The 17,891-nt window shown below is 46.2% G+C and overlaps 1 protein-coding gene across 1 annotated transcript; it reads right to left on the bottom strand.

The window, feature by feature from the left end:
• Nucleotides 1-6,379: 6,379 nt before the first annotated feature.
• On the bottom strand, nt 6,380-13,405 carry LOC128653422 (collagen alpha-1(I) chain-like). The gene is made up of 2 exons (XM_053706690.1): nt 11,770-13,405; nt 6,380-8,239 (listed from the first exon to the last, which is right to left on the bottom strand). Exons 1-2 carry the CDS (start codon nt 13,211-13,213, stop codon nt 7,662-7,664), a joined length of 2,022 nt encoding a protein of 673 aa, XP_053562665.1. The 5' UTR covers nt 13,214-13,405; the 3' UTR covers nt 6,380-7,661.
• Between the last annotated feature and the right edge of the window lie 4,486 nt (nt 13,406-17,891).

Raw genomic sequence — 17,891 nt, 5'->3', positions numbered from 1 at the left:
TGGATGATCCCGCAGGTGTCCTCATCTCTGCTGCCGGTGTAACCTGGGGAGACAAAGCAACTTGGGGAGACATCTGGTTCACTGGAGGGTCCCCGACTGAGGCCCCCATCCTAGACCCACTCTGCACCCCCCTTGTATTCATGCCCAGTGCGTTTGCCACTGCCCTGGAAATAATTGCCTCTTGAACAGGACCCCCCTGGGCGTTGTCACAGAACCCAGGACGGGCCATCATACCTGCGTCACTCATAGCTGCTTGAACAGCCCTTTTTATCATTTCCTCCATACACACTCCCTGGTTGCCATGCATTCCATCCCTGTTTACCAAGCCCTGGGTGTTCATAGGAGCCCCACACACAGCCCCATGCATACTTCCCACAAATTGCCTTGTGTTCCCAGCCCGTGCCATCCCCACATGCTCTCCAGCTAAGCTCCCCTGCTGCTGCATTCCCACATTCGCAGCTTGCATGCCATTCCTGCTTTCCACATGTGCCCTCAGCTCCCTTTGCGCAAGAGCGCTGGCTCCGGGCCTACTCGCCCTATCATTTGCCTCAGCCCTCTCCACATGCACTCCTCCTGTCCTCTGCGCCTGTGCGCTTGTCCCGGGCCTAACCGCCCCCTGCATCACTTCGGCCCTCTCAACATGCGCACCAGCTTGCCTCTGCGCATGCGCGCTTGTTCCGGGCCTTACCGCGCCATCCTCCGCTAGCGCCGCACCCGACACCCCGGGTAAGTGCCCTGAGACCCCCTGGACCCTCCCTGTGGCCGCCGGAGCCCCCCCCCCCGCGAACCGGAGCCTCCCCAAGTTACCTGGGCTGCTCCGGTCGCGCGGTCCTCCTCCTGCTCCTTCATCCCTCCCTCCAAGATGGCGGCCGCGATCCTCACTGGAAGCACGTGAGGAGGAACTCTTGCGAGAGCCGCCATCTGTGGAGGGATGGCCTGCTGCGCACTCTGCAATCCGACCACGGTCCTCCATGCTCCCTCCGGCCGCCACCGCAACCATTCCGGCCCGGCCCTGTGCAGATGGCATCACAACCGTGGCCAGGGATTGGGCCAGGGCCAGAACCGCCGCCATGGCAGCCGGCGGGAGAGCGGGCAATACTGCAGGCGCTAGGCCTAGCGCCCCATCTAATGCCCTTGGCTCCCCAGGCCCATAATCGAGGGCAGGCCCTGCCCCTGACGTTAGGCCCCCCTCCTTCTCAGGCCCCACTGCCGATACCGGGCCCTCACCAAGCCCCTCCAAGCCCCCCTGCTCCCCCCTGGCAACCTGCCTCCCCCTGGGGGATAAACAAACACGGGGTAACCCAGGGGCAGGTGTACTACACCTTACATCAGGGCCCATGGTTAAATGATGCCCCACACTAGTTTGGGCCTTACTACCAGTGCTAGGCCCACCTCCCCCACCTCTCTTAGGCCCTTTCCCTTTATTGAAACTCCTGCTAGGTGGGGTTTTTTGGGGTGTGGGGGGTACCGCATCATCTGACATGTCCTCCTCTCTCTGCATTGCAGGTCCCTTCTTCCTTGCTGCGACCTCCACAACCTCCCTAAAGCGCTTGGGAGGCACCGACTTTCTTCTAGATCTCTCCATCATTCAAGCTCTGAACAAAGAAAAACTTTCTCCTCGAAGTCTGGAACAGAAAGAGGCCGAATACACTGCTGCAGGACCCTATAAAGGTAAGCACAAAACACCGCCTCCTCGCCTGCAACATTGTAACAAAAACACCCTAGCATTCTCCAGACTTCAAGTTGGTAATCCCTTAATGTTGTTACTGGCCCACTAGAGGGCCCTCCACTCTCATTCTATGCTGTTATTAGCGGAACACATGCCTTTAGACACAGCAGTGTGATATATGTTTATTGCAATGGTATAAGATGTAAAAAACTGTTTTCTATGCTGTTATTAGTAGAACACGTGCCTTTAGACACAGCAGTGTGATATTTGTTTATTGCAATGGCATAAGATGTAAAAAACTGTTTTCTATGCTGTTATTAGCAGAACACGTGCCTTTAGACACAGCAGTGTGATATATGTTTATTGCAATGGTATAACATGTAAAAAACTGTTTTCTATGCTGTTATTAGCAGAACACGTGCCTTTAGACACAGCAGTGTGATATATGTTTATTGCAATGGTATAAGATGTAAAAAACTGTTTTGTTTGCTGTTATTAGTAGAACACATGCCTTTAGACACAGCAGTGTGATATTTGTTTATTGCAATGGTATAAGATGTAAAAAACTCTTTTCTATGCTGTTATTAGCAGAACACATGCCTTTAGACACAGTAGTGTGATATTTGTTTATTGCAATGGTATAACATGTAAAAAAATGTTTTCTATGCTGTTATTAGCGGAACACGTGCCTTTAGACACAGCAGTGTGATATTTGTTTATTGCAATGGTATAAGATGTAAAAAACTGTTTTGTTTGCTGTTATTAGTAGAACACATGCCTTTAGACACAGCAGTGTGATATTTGTTTATTGCAATGGTATAAGATGTAAAAAACTGTTTTGTTTGCTGTTATTAGCGGAACACGTGCCTTTAGACACAGCAGTGTGATATTTGTTTATTGCAATGGTATACAGAGAATCAGTGAGAAACTGACAAAAGGGTACAAATATAGCACTCTATGAACGTTTTATGTGATACAAAAATGGGAAATTAAAATATAACTTTTACTAGATCATGTTAAAAACAGGGGATTAACAAACATTTTTAAAAAAAGTATAAATTTGGATCCACCACTTATTAACCAGATACTGTCACTGCTGGTTAATAGAGACAAACACCTTTGTTAGGTATATGTAAAGTCTCTTGTAAATCAAATGACAAGATTGTCTCTTGGCATATTACTCATGTTAGGTAACGATAATCCTTATTCGAGGTAGGTTCGGATATTAAAAATAGAGGAAAAGATGTGTAGAATATACAATAACCACTAATAATGGAGGGTATTAGTTGAACGTCTCCACTAATAATGGAGGGTATTAGTTAAACGTCTACCAACTATAGTGTGTATATACACCCCAGATTGTCTGTAATTCTCTTCATAGGTTGGTTTGGTTATTATACAGACCTCTGGCCTTATAATAGTACAGTAATGAGTTGTGGGTTAGTGAGTGCTATGCTGCTCACACTACTGATAGAGAGTGGGAAGTCAGATACACATCAAGTAATTACTAAGTACTGCCGCAATAGCGAACACTAGAGTTCCAAAAATGGTAATTGTATAGAGTTGATGAACTAAAATATTGTGTAACCTTTAATACCTTTTATTGGATATCTCTAATAATTATCTGGATTAGTATATATATATATACCCACACCACTATAAGACGTTTGTGGTCTGATATACTTCTTGTTTTTAGTTATTAATGCCGTATTGACTTATACTTGAAATTCCTAGAGTGTTAATGTAAGGAGTCAATTAATAGACTCTCATATAGGGTTGCCTCTAGAAATTATTTTCCACTTGGTAATTTTCTATGTTCGAGGAGACAGACCTCTGAATAACTATTATGGATGCCACTGATAAATTACAGTGAATTCGACTATCAAAGGTAAAAGGTCAGATAGACTGCTTATGGTTATCCATTAATATCTTAATAGTTTGCACTTAGATATCTTTGCGTATAATTGTAAGGAGTCATATTATAAACTCTGATGTTGGATTACCTATTAATACCGTTAGTGAAATATTGCGACTAAGTATCTATATTCATAAAAATAAAATAAATACTGTGCTACCCACACTACTATAGAGAGTGGGATATCTAACACACTCCTGATTTTTACCTGTTAATACCGTTAATATCTCACACACTCCTGATTTTTACCTGTTAATACCGTTAATATCTCACACACTCCTGATTTTTACCTGTTAATACCGTAAAGACTTGTACTAGATTTTCCTAAAGTATTAGGTAGAGAGTCCGTTACCTTATAGGTACCACTAAAATATTGTGAATTAAGGTAGGTATGACTCTGTTACCAGCTTTATTTTATAAATAACTTGAATAATATATATACTAGGCCAAGCCTTGATCAATACCTATATTACCTATGAGTAAGCAAAGTTTGTGGTACACCTAGTGTAGCTCAATCAGCATAGACTAGACACCGCAAACGCGGCAGCAACTATTTTTATACCATTTTATATTGTCATTTGAAAAAGGATGGTGGATCAACAAAGGGCCCTTTGATACAGCCACCACGGCGAAACGCGTCAGTGGCGTCCCCCTGTTCTTCCCTAATTGTTGTTTTTAATTTAATTTGTTGATCCACCATCCTTTTTCAAATGACAATATAAAATGGTATAAAAATAGTTGCTGCCGCGTTTGCGGTGTCTAGTCTAAGCTGATTGAGCTACACTAGGTGTACCACAAACGTTGCTTACTCATAGGTAATATAGGTATTGATCAAGGCCATTGTCTCCTTTCTGTTTATTGCAATGGTATAAGATGTAAAAAACTGTTTTCTATGCTGTTATTAGTAGAACACATGCCTTTAGACACAGCAGTGTGATATATGTTTATTGCAATGGTATAAGATGTAAAAAACTGTTTTGTTTGCTGTTATTAGTAGAACACGTGCCTTTAGACACAGCAGTGTGATATTTGTTTATTGCAATGGTATAAGATGTAAAAAACTGTTTTCTATGCTGTTATTAGTAGAACACATGCCTTTAGACACAGCAGTGTGATATTTGTTTATTGCAATGGTATAAGATGTAAAAAACTGTTTTGTTTGCTGTTATTAGTAGAACACGTGCCTTTAGACACAGCAGTGTGATATTTGTTTATTGCAATGGTATAAGATGTAAAAAACTGTTTTCTATGCTGTTATTAGTAGAACACATGCCTTTAGACACAGCAGTGTGATATATGTTTATTGCAATGGTATAAGATGTAAAAAACTGTTTTCTATGCTGTTATTAGCAGAACACATGCCTTTAGACACAGCAGTGTGATATTTGTTTATTGCAATGGTATAAGATGTAAAAAACTGTTTTCTATGCTGTTATTAGTAGAACACATGCCTTTAGACACAGCAGTGTGATATATGTTTATTGCAATGGTATAAGATGTAAAAAACTGTTTTCTATGCTGTTATTAGTAGAACACATGCCTTTAGACACAGCAGTGTGATATATGTTTATTGCAATGGTATAAGATGTAAAAAACTGTTTTGTTTGCTGTTATTAGTAGAACACATGCCTTTAGACACAGCAGTGTGATATATGTTTATTGCAATGGTATAAGATATAAAAAACTGTTTTCTATGCTGTTATTAGCGGAACACATGCCTTTAGACACAGCAGTGTGATATTTGTTTATTGCAATGGTATAAGATGTAAAAAACTGTTTTCTATGCTGTTATTAGTAGAACACATGCCTTTAGACACAGCAGTGTGATATATGTTTATTGCAATGGTATAAGATGTAAAAAACTGTTTTCTATGCTGTTATTAGTAGAACACATGTCTTTAGACACAGCAGTGTGATATATGTTTATTGCAATGGTATAAGATGTAAAAAACTGTTTTCTATGCTGATATTAGTAGAACACGTGCCTTTAGACACAGCAGTGTGATATATGTTTATTGCAATGGTATAAGATATAAAAAACTGTTTTCTTTGCTGTTATTAGCGGAACACGTGCCTTTAGACACAGCAGTGTGATATATGTTTATTGCAATGGTATAAGATGTAAAAAACTGTTTTGTTTGCTGTTATTAGTAGAACACGTGCCTTTAGACACAGCAGTGTGATATATGTTTATTGCAATGGTATAAGATGTAAAAAACTGTTTTCTATGCTGTTATTAGCAGAACACGTGCCTTTAGACACAGCAATGGTATAAGATGTAAAAAACTGTTTTCTATGCTGATATTAGTAGAACACGTGCCTTTAGACACAGCAGTGTGATATATGTTTATTGCAATGGTATAAGATATAAAAAACTGTTTTCTTTGCTGTTATTAGCGGAACACGTGCCTTTAGACACAGCAGTGTGATATATGTTTATTGCAATGGTATAAGATGTAAAAAACTGTTTTGTTTGCTGTTATTAGTAGAACACGTGCCTTTAGACACAGCAGTGTGATATTTGTTTATTGCAATGGTATAAGATGTAAAAAACTGTTTTCTATGCTGTTATTAGCGGAACACATGCCTTTAGACACAGCAGTGTGATATATGTTTATTGCAATGGTATAAGATGTAAAAAACTGTTTTCTATGCTGTTATTAGTAGAACACGTGCCTTTAGACACAGCAGTGTGATATATGTTAAGGGCTGATGCTGTATCTGGTAGTTCCAACCCCTTCAAAACAACTTAACATAACTACTTAACTTATAAATAAAGACACGACACAGATAGCTGGGATTTAAAGACCATAACGATGGTCACATTTATTAACTTGACTTCAACGGAAGTCATTCAAATATTTAACTTGTGGCGGCATTCGAGGCCTAGTAAACTATTAGCTCCATATGACAAGAGGTCGCAGCCAGATGTCGTGGAATAGCAAATGCCAAGGGTGGGCACAAATGTGGCCCCACCCCATTCCGTCTAGTAGGCGCGGACGTCCTAAAGGATCTTCAGCCAGCAGACCCGCGGGGCGGGGCCCCCCAGGTCACGACCTGAGGACATCACCCCCGCCCATTAGCCCGACTGTCACCTCTACAGACTCCGCCCTCAATTGTTGATGGCTACGACCTCCCGCCATTAGGAGATACGTGGATGTTATGATGCGCTTCAGCCTCTAAGGCACTGGTATGGCCAAGCCCTGCAGCAAGGCTCGCCCAGGAAGCAAATAAATTACGGCTAAGGTCTTACCAAGACTAGGTCAACTAACCCCATCCCTGCCTTTCGCATCTAAAGGACCAGCAACCCGTCCGGGAAGCCATCTGCCTGAATGACGCCTAAAAACTGTTGCAATAGCAATTACTTAATTAACCATTCAACAATAGGGTTGGGAGGGAGGGAAACTTTCTCCTTGCAAAATCCCAGGTGGAAGAGGCCAGATTGTTCCAGAACTTCGTTTATATTAGGTGAGCCTAAGACCTCCCCTCACTTTGCAACATTGTTGCTGCTACACTACACTGGGATTTTCCACTAGCCTGTCAGCTCATCCCTTAACTCCATTACAGGAGACTCTGCTACCTTTCATTCCCCTAAGGGCTGATGCTGTATCTGGTAGTTCCAACCCCTTCAAAACAACTTAACATAACTACTTAACTTATAAATAAAGACACGACACAGATAGCTGGGATTTAAAGACCATAACGATGGTCACATTTATTAACTTGACTTCAACGGAAGTCATTCAAATATTTAACTTGTGGCGGCATTCGAGGCCTAGTAAACTATTAGCTCCATATGACAAGAGGTCGCAGCCAGATGTCGTGGAATAGCAAATGCCAAGGGTGGGCACAAATGTGGCCCCACCCCATTCCGTCTAGTAGGCGCGGACGTCCTAAAGGATCTTCAGCCAGCAGACCCGCGGGGCGGGGCCCCCCAGGTCACGACCTGAGGACATCACCCCCGCCCATTAGCCCGACTGTCACCTCTACAGACTCCGCCCTCAATTGTTGATGGCTACGACCTCCCGCCACAAGAGACAGGCACTCCCACATAAACCGGGCTCTTGCCGCCACCCGCTAAATATTACTAACCAGAGCCGTTTTGAGGTCCACCAGGAAGATCGCCAGCCCTTCGTCGGACAGGTGCACCCCGTCCGGGCGATACAGCCCTTTTTTGTCCGCTGAGATCAGTTCATGGCGGACCACAAAACCCCCTACCTCTATTACTGCTCTACCCAGCTCCCTGTTAACTTTTTTCCTAACCCTATATGCTATCCTCGGTGTGGGGAAATATCTCCAACGCAGCCGGGGGATTATGTTGGACCAGGCCAGCCTAACCCCCGGAAACGTGGTACAGATCCACTTGACATCCGACCTCATCGCATTGATGAGATCTAGAGCAGGTGCACTCCCTATATCATTTCCCCCCATGTGAAGGAGGATGATGTGGGGCTGTCCCCATCGATGTCTGGCATTCTGGAGGAGGGCAGGCAAACCATCCCACTGTAAGCCTCTACGGCCCAACCACCGTATTGATGCCTGAGACGTCGGAATCCCCAACTGCTGCCCCTCAGGAAGAGAATGGGCCTTCAGTGCCGCCCAGTGCACGTAGGAGTGCCCTATTATCCAGATACGAGAAGGACCTGTAGCCACACCTGAAAAACGGATTACATAGTCAATCACCTTAGACTAAAACTAAACAACACAACCAAACAAATGTAAAACGCCAGTTTCCTTCCTCCTACACCGAATACCCCCTAGGCTTCAGCTGGAGGGCGCACGTAAGACTTGTAACATTGGGACCTCCATCGGCCCAACTTCTGTATGCGATCTCCTTTCCAACCTAGCGCTGCCGCGCTGGTGGCAGCCCCTATTCGGAAGGAATGGGGGGTGATTCTACACTTCCCCAAACCTGCTGCAAGCGCTACCTTTCTGAGCACCGCTGCGAACTGGTACCGGGAGAGATTCGAACCGTCGGAATGCACTAAGAACTGGGCGGGGGCCCGTGGTCGCTGCGCCATGTAGGCCCTTGTACTCACAACCGGGCAGACGCCTGATGCCGAGGGAGTCAGAGTGATCCACACCCCTTTCCCCTCCTGGTCAGTCTTCGAGTGCGGGATAAACAATAACAAATTATCGCCCGCCAGTTTGACATGAGCCAACTGCATACCCGTGTTAATTGCATCCTTTGAGGTTGCGACCAGCTCGCCCGGCCTGAGGGCCGCAAAGAACGCCAAGGAGAATACGCACTGAAACAGTTCTCTTTCGCCGGGTTCGACGCAAATGCCCTCGATTGCGTCCACCAGCCTGGCTAGCCTACAAAATGTGACAGGTTCGCGCGCATCTTTCGCTCTACCCTCGAGCCTTCCCCAGCCCTTAATCACTTGCTTCACCAGGAAACCTTTCGTGATATTGGGCCACTCTAGCATATTGCAAAAGAAGGAGATTGCAGCTATTCTATTGGATATAGCGCCCTTCGAAGTCCCTTGCCCATGTTTCTCTGCCAGCCACTCCAAGAACAGATCCCTCGAGACCCTTTCCGGCGCTGCGCCTTGTGCGTAACAGTAACTTACCCACTCGCCCCAGTGCTGTGAATAAGCTCTCCACGTGTTCTGCGCCAGGGATGCCCTCACTAGGTGCCTTATGGACCTCCCTGCCCCGCCAACTGCCAGATAGAGTGGGGACAAGGTAAGCCAACTGCTGCTGCGTTAGGGGCCAGTCTGCGAAACTGTTCCCATTGAAACCTCGAGAGTGCGTCCGCCAGGGTGTTGTTGACCCCGGGAACGTGCCTCGCGGAAAACTGAATATTGTATTGCAAGCACCTCAGCACTAGCTGTCGCAAGTACCTAACAACTACCGGTGACGACGCGGACAACCTATTTATGGCGAAAACAACGCTAGCGTTGTCCGTCCAAAACACTATGTAGCGATCCTTTAACGCCGACCCCCAGAGCTCCATAGCCACAACTATGGGAAAGAGCTCCAGAAGTGTCAAGTTCCTTGTCAGTCCTGCTCGGACCCATGCCAAGGGCCATGGCTCAGCGCTCCATTGCCCATCCAAATAGGCGCCATAACCTGCTGCTCCAGCTGCATCCGTCAGCAGGTGCACTGTCTGACTGGAAACCCTAGGAGCGCGCCACAGCAGAGTTCCATTGAAGCCTTGCAGGAAGAGTTCCCATACCTTCAGATCTTCCCGCATGTCTTCCGAAACCGACACTTTACGTGTGCCGTGCGGATTGGAAAGTAAAGCCTCCATCCTCCTGTTAAACACGCGACCCATGGGTATAATTTTGCACGCAAAATTGAGTAAGCCTAGCACGGACTGAAGCTCCCTCAGGGGCATGCTCTTCGCTGCCCTGGCTTTGCGCACCGCCGCGAGCATTGCTTCCACCTTATCGGCTGGGAGACGACATAGCCTTGCAGCAGTGTCAATTTCGATCCCCAAGTACGTGAGTCTTGTACAGGGGCCCTGTGTTTTTTCCTCAGCCAGTGGCACTCCAAATTTCGACATTAGCCTACGCATTACTGCGATCAGTCGATCGCATTCGCGAGTGTCCGCGGTGCCAACCAGCAGGAAGTCGTCCAGATAATGAGCGACTATTCCCCCGCCGGCCTCCGTGATGATGGCCCAGTGCAAGAATGAGCTAAACTCTTCAAAATAAGCACACGATAGCGAGCAACCCATGGGCAAACATTTGTCTACAAAATAATTCCCCTCGAATTTACACCCCATCAGTCTGAAAGACGCTGGGTGTATGGGGAGTAACCGAAAGGCAGATTCGATGTCCATTTTGGCTAGCAGCGCGCCCGGACCCGCCGCCAACACTAATTCCAACGCCTGGTCAAACGATTGGTAAGACACCGAGCTTATCATTGGGTCTATTGCGTCATTGACAGAACCCCCTTTCGGGTAGGACAAATGCTGAATCAGGCGGAACTTCCCTGGTTCCTTTTTGGGAACCACCCCCAAAGGGGAAATAACTAGGTCAGGGATGGGAGGTTGGTCAAATGGACCAGCAAATCTTCCCAGAGCAATTTCTTTGCTCAGTTTCGCCCTAACTTCACCCGGCATTTCGTAAGCCGACTTCAGATTCTTGTGCGACGAGGACCCCATTACCAACCCCAATGTTGGTATCTTGAAACCTTCGCCAATCCCCGCTAGTAGGTTGGCAGCCGACACCCTGTCTGGGTAGGCCGCCAGCCAAGGTCTAATGGCGTCCAGCTTCAGGGGTGTTGGAGCCCTTTTGTCCAGCCCCCCCCGATTTTGCCCCACGGAAAGCTCCTCCGTCCCTCCGCTTCGGGCATTCAACACCTGGGTGTTGACCGCTGCAGTACATGCAAGCGTGCCGAAAGGAACAGGAAGCTCCTTTGTCACACTGCTTCTCATTGTATTTCCAGCACTCCCTGCCTCTCCGCTTGATGGGGCCCGTTGGCCTCTGGGGCCCTGACCGCAGCAAGGGAGCTCCTGCCCCCCCCTTTTCCGGTATGAGCAGGGACCACAGGTCCAAGTCTTTTACCCCAAAGTTCAAGACCGGGTTATCGACCATCTTCCGCCTAAATTCGCTATCATAAGCACGCCACATGCCTTCCCCATATCTATTATAGATACATTCAATGATTTCCGCGTACTTAATTACATCGACCGCGGCCTCCGGCCTCTGTTCGATGTAGCAGGAGGAGAATACCCTAAAGCACTTCCTCCACTCCTCAAATGTATCTGGGCGCTGGATCTTCTTTGGCCCAGTCCCATCCTCACTACGCTCTTTATCTCGCTGCGCCTCCAGGGACAGCTCGAACATATTGACGTATTTATGATCGCGGATTTTTTGTACCGTCTTGGGCTTGAGATGTGCATGGAGGCAGTGGATCTTGCAGGGATAAGAGTCTCCCTGCAATGCCACCCTCCTGGTACTGACTGACATGTCCTGCAGCTGCGCAACGCTCTCGCTTCCCTGGCCACTGCCCTTGGATATTGTCGCCGTGCTTTGCCCCGCTAACGGCGCAGCCTGCTCCATGTTACCTAAACCTCTAGCCTGATTACGCTCAGCCACCAATAGCCTTAACATTTTGAACATGCGACGCTGCCCCTTACTGTTAAGCCCTAATTTCTTCCCACCATCTGAGTCTGAATCAGTGCTATAGTCGGTGTCAGTAATGCGTGACAAATTAAATACATTTCTCTCACCAACTGCCGATGTTGACGGGGTAGATGTTCCTGGTGCAGCTGCCACTGATCCGCCTGCTGGCTGTACAGATAGTCCTACTCCCGTTGTACCCGGGCCCTCTGTCCTCTGCGGTGTAGGCACCATGTCCTGTGGGGGAGAAACAAACGAGAGGGGAGTATCCAGGCCAGCCGTGTGTCCCCCTTGACTGCCGCCCCCAATCGGGGTAGAAGTACTGCCCCCGGCCCTGTCTGGGACCCCTCTAGCCCTCTCGTCATTCATATCACCACTCCATTCATTCGCTGGCCCTGCCACATAGGGGGATTCTCTGACCACACGCTCCCTGACTGAATGAACGTTCTGAGCACCTGCCGCAACAAGCCCTTTGCCCCCTTGGACCCCTGCAGTTATTGTGCCTAGCGACTCGCCCTGTGCCCCATCAGTGGGCGCATTCACCCTTGTTTGGGGTACATAGTTGCTGCTGGCACCCCCCCTGTGATACCACTGGCGCTCCAGCAATGCGCTTCTAGCTCTCCCATAAGCCTGCTTGCTAACACTGGAACCCCTGAGCCTCCCTCTCTGCGCGCCGCGGCCTCTCTGTAAGGGACTTGCTCTGTTTGCATTGCTAGCTATTGCAGAGTGTCGCGCAGCGGAGCAGGCCCGCCCGGATACTCCCCCCTCACCTGTGGAGAGTACCCGGCTAGGCCTCTTGCGCGCTCGCTGGATGTGCCGCTCTGATCCAGGTTCCGGCCGTGTGACTACCGCGGCGCCGGAAGTGACGTCACGCGTGTCACCTGACCGGCCGGAAATGGACGCGGCGGACGCAAGGCCGCAACCGGAGCCTGCACTGGTAGTTGCAGGCTCCGACTGAGCCACCAATGATAGCGGCGGTCCGGTGAGTGGGCGAGGACCCGCAGGCCCCGCTCCAGTAACCGACTGAGCCACCAATGAGGCATCCGTGCCGGGCCCTAGGGACCCGGCCGGATGATTTACCATACTGGGCCCTGCCTGATGAGGGTCCCCAGGCCCCCGGCCCAATTGAGGGGGATAATGAGGGGCGGTAGGCCCCGGTTCCACCCGGCTTGCCACCGGAGGCAGAACGGCGGCCGTGAGGGCCTTAAACATGCCCACTATGGCCGCCGCCGCCTCCGGCGACATTCCGGAGGCCGTAAGGGCCCCCAGGCCTGCCTCCAAAGCCGTGTCTAGGCCGGATGGGCCAGCGCTCACTGCACCCGCCTGTCCCGCAACCATCACAGTACCGGGCCCGGCGGGTGCAAGTTCAGGGGCTGGGGGGTTAGTGACCACAACATTAGGAGTTAAAGCAGATGATACTGGCCTTGTTTTCTCCGGAGTTGGTGGCACCACATCCTCATCCTCCTCTTCAATTACAGGTGCACTCCTCAAGGATCTCCCAGGGGACTCCCTGAAGCGAATGGGCACCGCAGCACTTCTCTTAGATCTAGACATTTTCGCTTGAAGAATGGCAAAACTTTCTCCTTGCAAAATCCCAGGTGGAAGAGGCCAGATTGTTCCAGAACTTCGTTTATATTAGGTGAGCCTAAGACCTCCCCTCACTTTGCAACATTGTTGCTGCTACACTACACTGGGATTTTCCACTAGCCTGTCAGCTCATCCCTTAACTCCATTACAGGAGACTCTGCTACCTTTCATTCCCCTTATTGCAATGGTATAAGATGTATAAAACTGTTTTGTTTGCTGTTATTAGTAGAACACGTGCCTTTAGACACAGCAGTGTGATATATGTTTATTGCAATGGTATAAGATGTAAAAAACTGTTTTCTATGCTGTTATTAGCAGAACACGTGCCTTTAGACACAGCAGTGTGATATTTGTTTATTGCAATGGTATAAGATGTAAAAAACTGTTTTCTATGCTGTTATTAGTAGAACACGTGCCTTTAGACACAGCAGTGTGATATATGTTTATTGCAATGGTATAAGATGTAAAAAACTGTTTTGTTTGCTGTTATTAGTAGAACACATGCCTTTAGACACAGCAGTGTGATATATGTTTATTGCAATGGTATAAGATGTAAAAAACTGTTTTCTTTGCTGTTATTAGCGGAACACATGCCTTTAGACACGGCAGTGTGATATATGTTTATTGCAATGGTATAAGATGTAAAAAACTGTTTTCTATGCTGTTATTAGCGGAACACATGCCTTTAGACACAGCAGTGTGATATATGTTTATTGCAATGGTATAAGATGTAAAAAACTGTTTTCTATGCTGTTATTAGTAGAACACGTGCCTTTAGACACAGCAGTGTGATATATGTTTATTGCAATGGTATAAGATGTAAAAAACTGTTTTGTTTGCTGTTATTAGTAGAACACATGCCTTTAGACACAGCAGTGTGATATATGTTTATTGCAATGGTATAAGATGTAAAAAACTGTTTTGTTTGCTGTTATTAGTAGAACACATGCCTTTAGACACAGCAGTGTGAATTGAGGATATATTGAAGAAGTATATTGAACGGAGTATGCAAGTGAGCATCTGAAATTGTGCATATTATTAGCAATGTATTTGTTAACCTGAAAAAAGACAATGGGGCATATTTATCAAGCTCTGAATGGAGCTTGATGCCGCTGCTCCATAACCCTGTCCGCCTGCTCTGAGCAGGCGGACAGACATCGCCGGAAATCAACCCGATCGAGTACGATCGAGTTGATTGACACCCCCTGCTGGCGGCCTATTGGCTGTGAGTCTGCAGGGAGCGGTGTTGCACCAGCAGCTCTTGTGAGCTGCTGGTGCAATGCTGAATACATAGAGCGTATTGCTCGCCGTATTCAGCGAGGTCTGTCGGACCTGAACCGCACTGTTGGATCAGGTCCGACAGACCTTGATAAATATGGGCCACTATGTTGTTAATGTTGTAAATGTTACCAAAGTGTTATAATTACTTGCCAGAATTAGATATAAAAAAGAAAGTGCCAGAATAATAACTGCTTTTGCTTTTCATTATTGTACAGTTACTGCTTCTCATTTTCCCATGTATGAGACCGGTAACACACACATCATGTATTAATATTATTTTTTCAATTAAAAACCCTGATGCAAAGTGTCTGTGTAATACTCTTCCATATTCAAGCTCTGTATGAAGTGCACGCCTATGTTTATACCGATAGGTATTCTACTGCAAATATTAAGATATTAAATATTTATTAAAACATAAAAACAGTCAATACAATGTGTGATGCTCTGCATATGACAGTGCAGGTCTATTACAGTTGCATAATACTGCCCCATAAAAACTCTCAACATTTGAAAATTCCTGCGGCAAAAATTTGAAATGTGGTGGGCATAAGACCAAAGTAGTATAAATAAAAATAAAGTCATATATTTTAATACTCTTATTCAATAAATCAAACACAAGCTCAAACCACTGGTATAGCTATGTGAACTCTGTATTTAATTAGCCTTTGCAGAAACAGTGCTAAATATTTTTTCTTAATTGGACATTTAATAATAGAGTGTCCGACATCCCAACTCTCCCGGGCGGTCCGTGAGTCTCCTGCATTGATAAAGCTGCTCCCTGACACCTGCAAATAAAAACACAATCTCCCAGAAATAACGGTTCCAGAGAAAATCAAATTTGTGAATGCACTTTTCATTTCTACCTCTAGGTGTCACTGTTCCATTATTGCTTAAAGTAAATAGTTTCTGCGTTCCTCTCTAGACTTTTCTTCCCCTTCCTGATCTATTCTCTAGTGCGGTGCGCAGCAGACCTGATATAGGTGAGTTGTGCATGCTCCTAAACTCTATATATTGTGCAGGATGTGCAGGCTCCCATATTCTATATATTGTGCAGGCTCCCATACTCTATATATTGTGCAGGCTGTGCAGGCTCCCATACTCCATATATTGTGCAGGCTACCATACTCTATATATTGTGCAGACTCCCATACTCTATTTATTGTGCAGGCTCCCATACTCTGTATTTTGTGCAGGCTGTGCATGCTCCCATACTCTATACATTGTGCAGGCTCCCATACTCTATTTATTGTGCAGGCTGTGCAGGCTCCCAAACTTTATATATTGTGCAGGCTACCATACTCTATATATTGTGCAGGCTCCCATACTCTATATATTGTGCAGGCTACCATACTCTATATATTGTGCAAGCTGTGCAGACTCCCATACTCTATATATTGTGCAGGCTCCCATACTCTATTTATTGTGCAGACTGTGCAGGTTCCCATACTCTATGTATTGTGCAGGCTCCCATACTCTATATATTGTGCAGGCTCCCATACTCTATTTATTGTGCAGGCTGTGCAGGCTCCCATTCTCTATATATTGTGCAGGCTCCCATATGCTATATAATGTGCAGGCTCCCATACTCTATATATTGTGCAGGCTCCCATACTGTATATATTGTGCAGGCTACCATACTCTATATATTGTGCAGGCTCACATACTCTATATATTGTGCAGGCTGTGCAGGCTCCCATACTCTATACATTGTGCAGGTTTCCATACACTATATATTGTGCAGGCTCCCATACTCTATATATTGTGCAGGCTACCATACTCTATATATTGTGCATGCTGTGCAGGCTCCCATACTCCATATATTGTGCCGGCTCCCATACTGTATATATTGTGCAGGCTGTGCAGGCTCCCATAATCTATATATTGTGCATTCTCCAATACTCTATGTATTGTGCAGGCTACCATACTCTATATATTGTGCAGACTCCCATACTGTATAATGTGATAACATTTTCAACTATTTCATAATCAGAGAAATTCTGAATTGGGGAGGCTGGGGGCCCCAAGGCAGAACATAGTGCGATCTGCGATAATATCGCAGAAAGTGGAGCCTGCCTGCAGAAAGAATTGCCAGTTATGTTAAGCACAGAATTTTCTTCAACAGGAATTTTTTTATTTTTCTGCAGTGCAACCGGCACATTTTTACTTTAAAATTATTGGCTAATGGCTGATGCTGATGAAATTGATACTTTAAATTGATACTTTTTTTAGATGCAGCTATATCTTAATTTGTTAGTTTTAGCCGCCAGAACGGCTTCTGTTCCTTTGACTGAGAGGTAAGTGCAGCCAGGGATGCGCAATTCATATCGCCCAGGACATGTTTTTCTTTTTACATTTATTAGGCAATGGGCAAGCAGAAGGGGTAAAGTCGCTCTCTCAGGCAGCAAATTATTCAAAGCACTGCTTAAAACTTAGCCGGTGCCCCCCTCTCTACTTTAGCCCGCGCCCAGGCTGGAAACGTGTTGTGAATGTGTGCACAGCGCTAGCTTGTTTTCATGTTTAGGTGTTGTGTCACTGTCTACTTTAGTGAAATCATTCAAAGCTATTAAAACTGAGCCGGTCCCCCCCCTCTCTACTGAAGCCCGCGCCCAAGCTGGAAATATGTGTTGTGAATGTGTGCACAGCGCTAGCTTGTTTTCATGTTTAGGAGGCCCTTGATGTGCGAGTGTAATAAGGCTGATTATTTTACCATTATCGTGTATTGTTAGTTCTTGTGGGAACAATACTGAAATGTAGTGCATTTCATTGCTTGTCTTCTGAGTTCACCTCAAGAATGTGTTCATTGTGGATATTAATTTCCATAACCTTAACCATTTGGCTGCCGATGTTGTGTCTAATGGTTAAGGTTATGGAAATTCATATCCACAATGAACACGTTCTTCAGGTGAACTCAGAAGACAAGCAATGAAATGCACTACATTTCAGTATCGTTCCCACAAGAACTAACAATACACGATAATGGTAAAATAATCAGCCTTATTACACTCGCACATCAAGGGCCTCCTAAACATGAAAACAAGCTAGCGCTGTGCACACATTCACAACACATGTTTCCAGCCTGGGCGCGGGCTAAAGTAGAAAGGGGGGGACCGGTGTTCTGTTTCATCAGCTGTTGCACACATATTTCAGCTAATGCGCATGCGTGCCAGCGTCATCACATACCTGGCCGCATACGTCACTGCTGAAATATTTAGCCCTGTGAAATTTACAAGCCCTTTCTATAGCGCATGCGTAGGATTTTCTATCCCAAATGGCGCGCTCATGAAAAGCCTGTTTATTAGCCGACTCGGCAATATTCTGAACTCCGCCCCCACTGCAACTACTCGTACTGCTGTAAAGCATCATG

Source organism: Bombina bombina, chromosome 3, assembly GCF_027579735.1.
Source record: "Bombina bombina isolate aBomBom1 chromosome 3, aBomBom1.pri, whole genome shotgun sequence".
In the NCBI taxonomy this organism is placed as follows: domain Eukaryota; kingdom Metazoa; phylum Chordata; class Amphibia; order Anura; family Bombinatoridae; genus Bombina; species Bombina bombina.
This window is presented reverse-complemented; position numbering and strand designations above follow the sequence as displayed.

Coding starts and splice junctions, on each gene's coding strand:
- LOC128653422 (XM_053706690.1), bottom strand. CDS start 13,213: ATGTCTAGATCTAAGAGAAGTGCTGCGGTGCCCATTCGCTTCAGGGAG. Junction 8,240..11,769: donor CCCGTCAACATCGGCAGTTG/GTGAGAGAAATG, acceptor TCCGTTTTTCAG/GTGTGGCTACAGGTCCTTCT.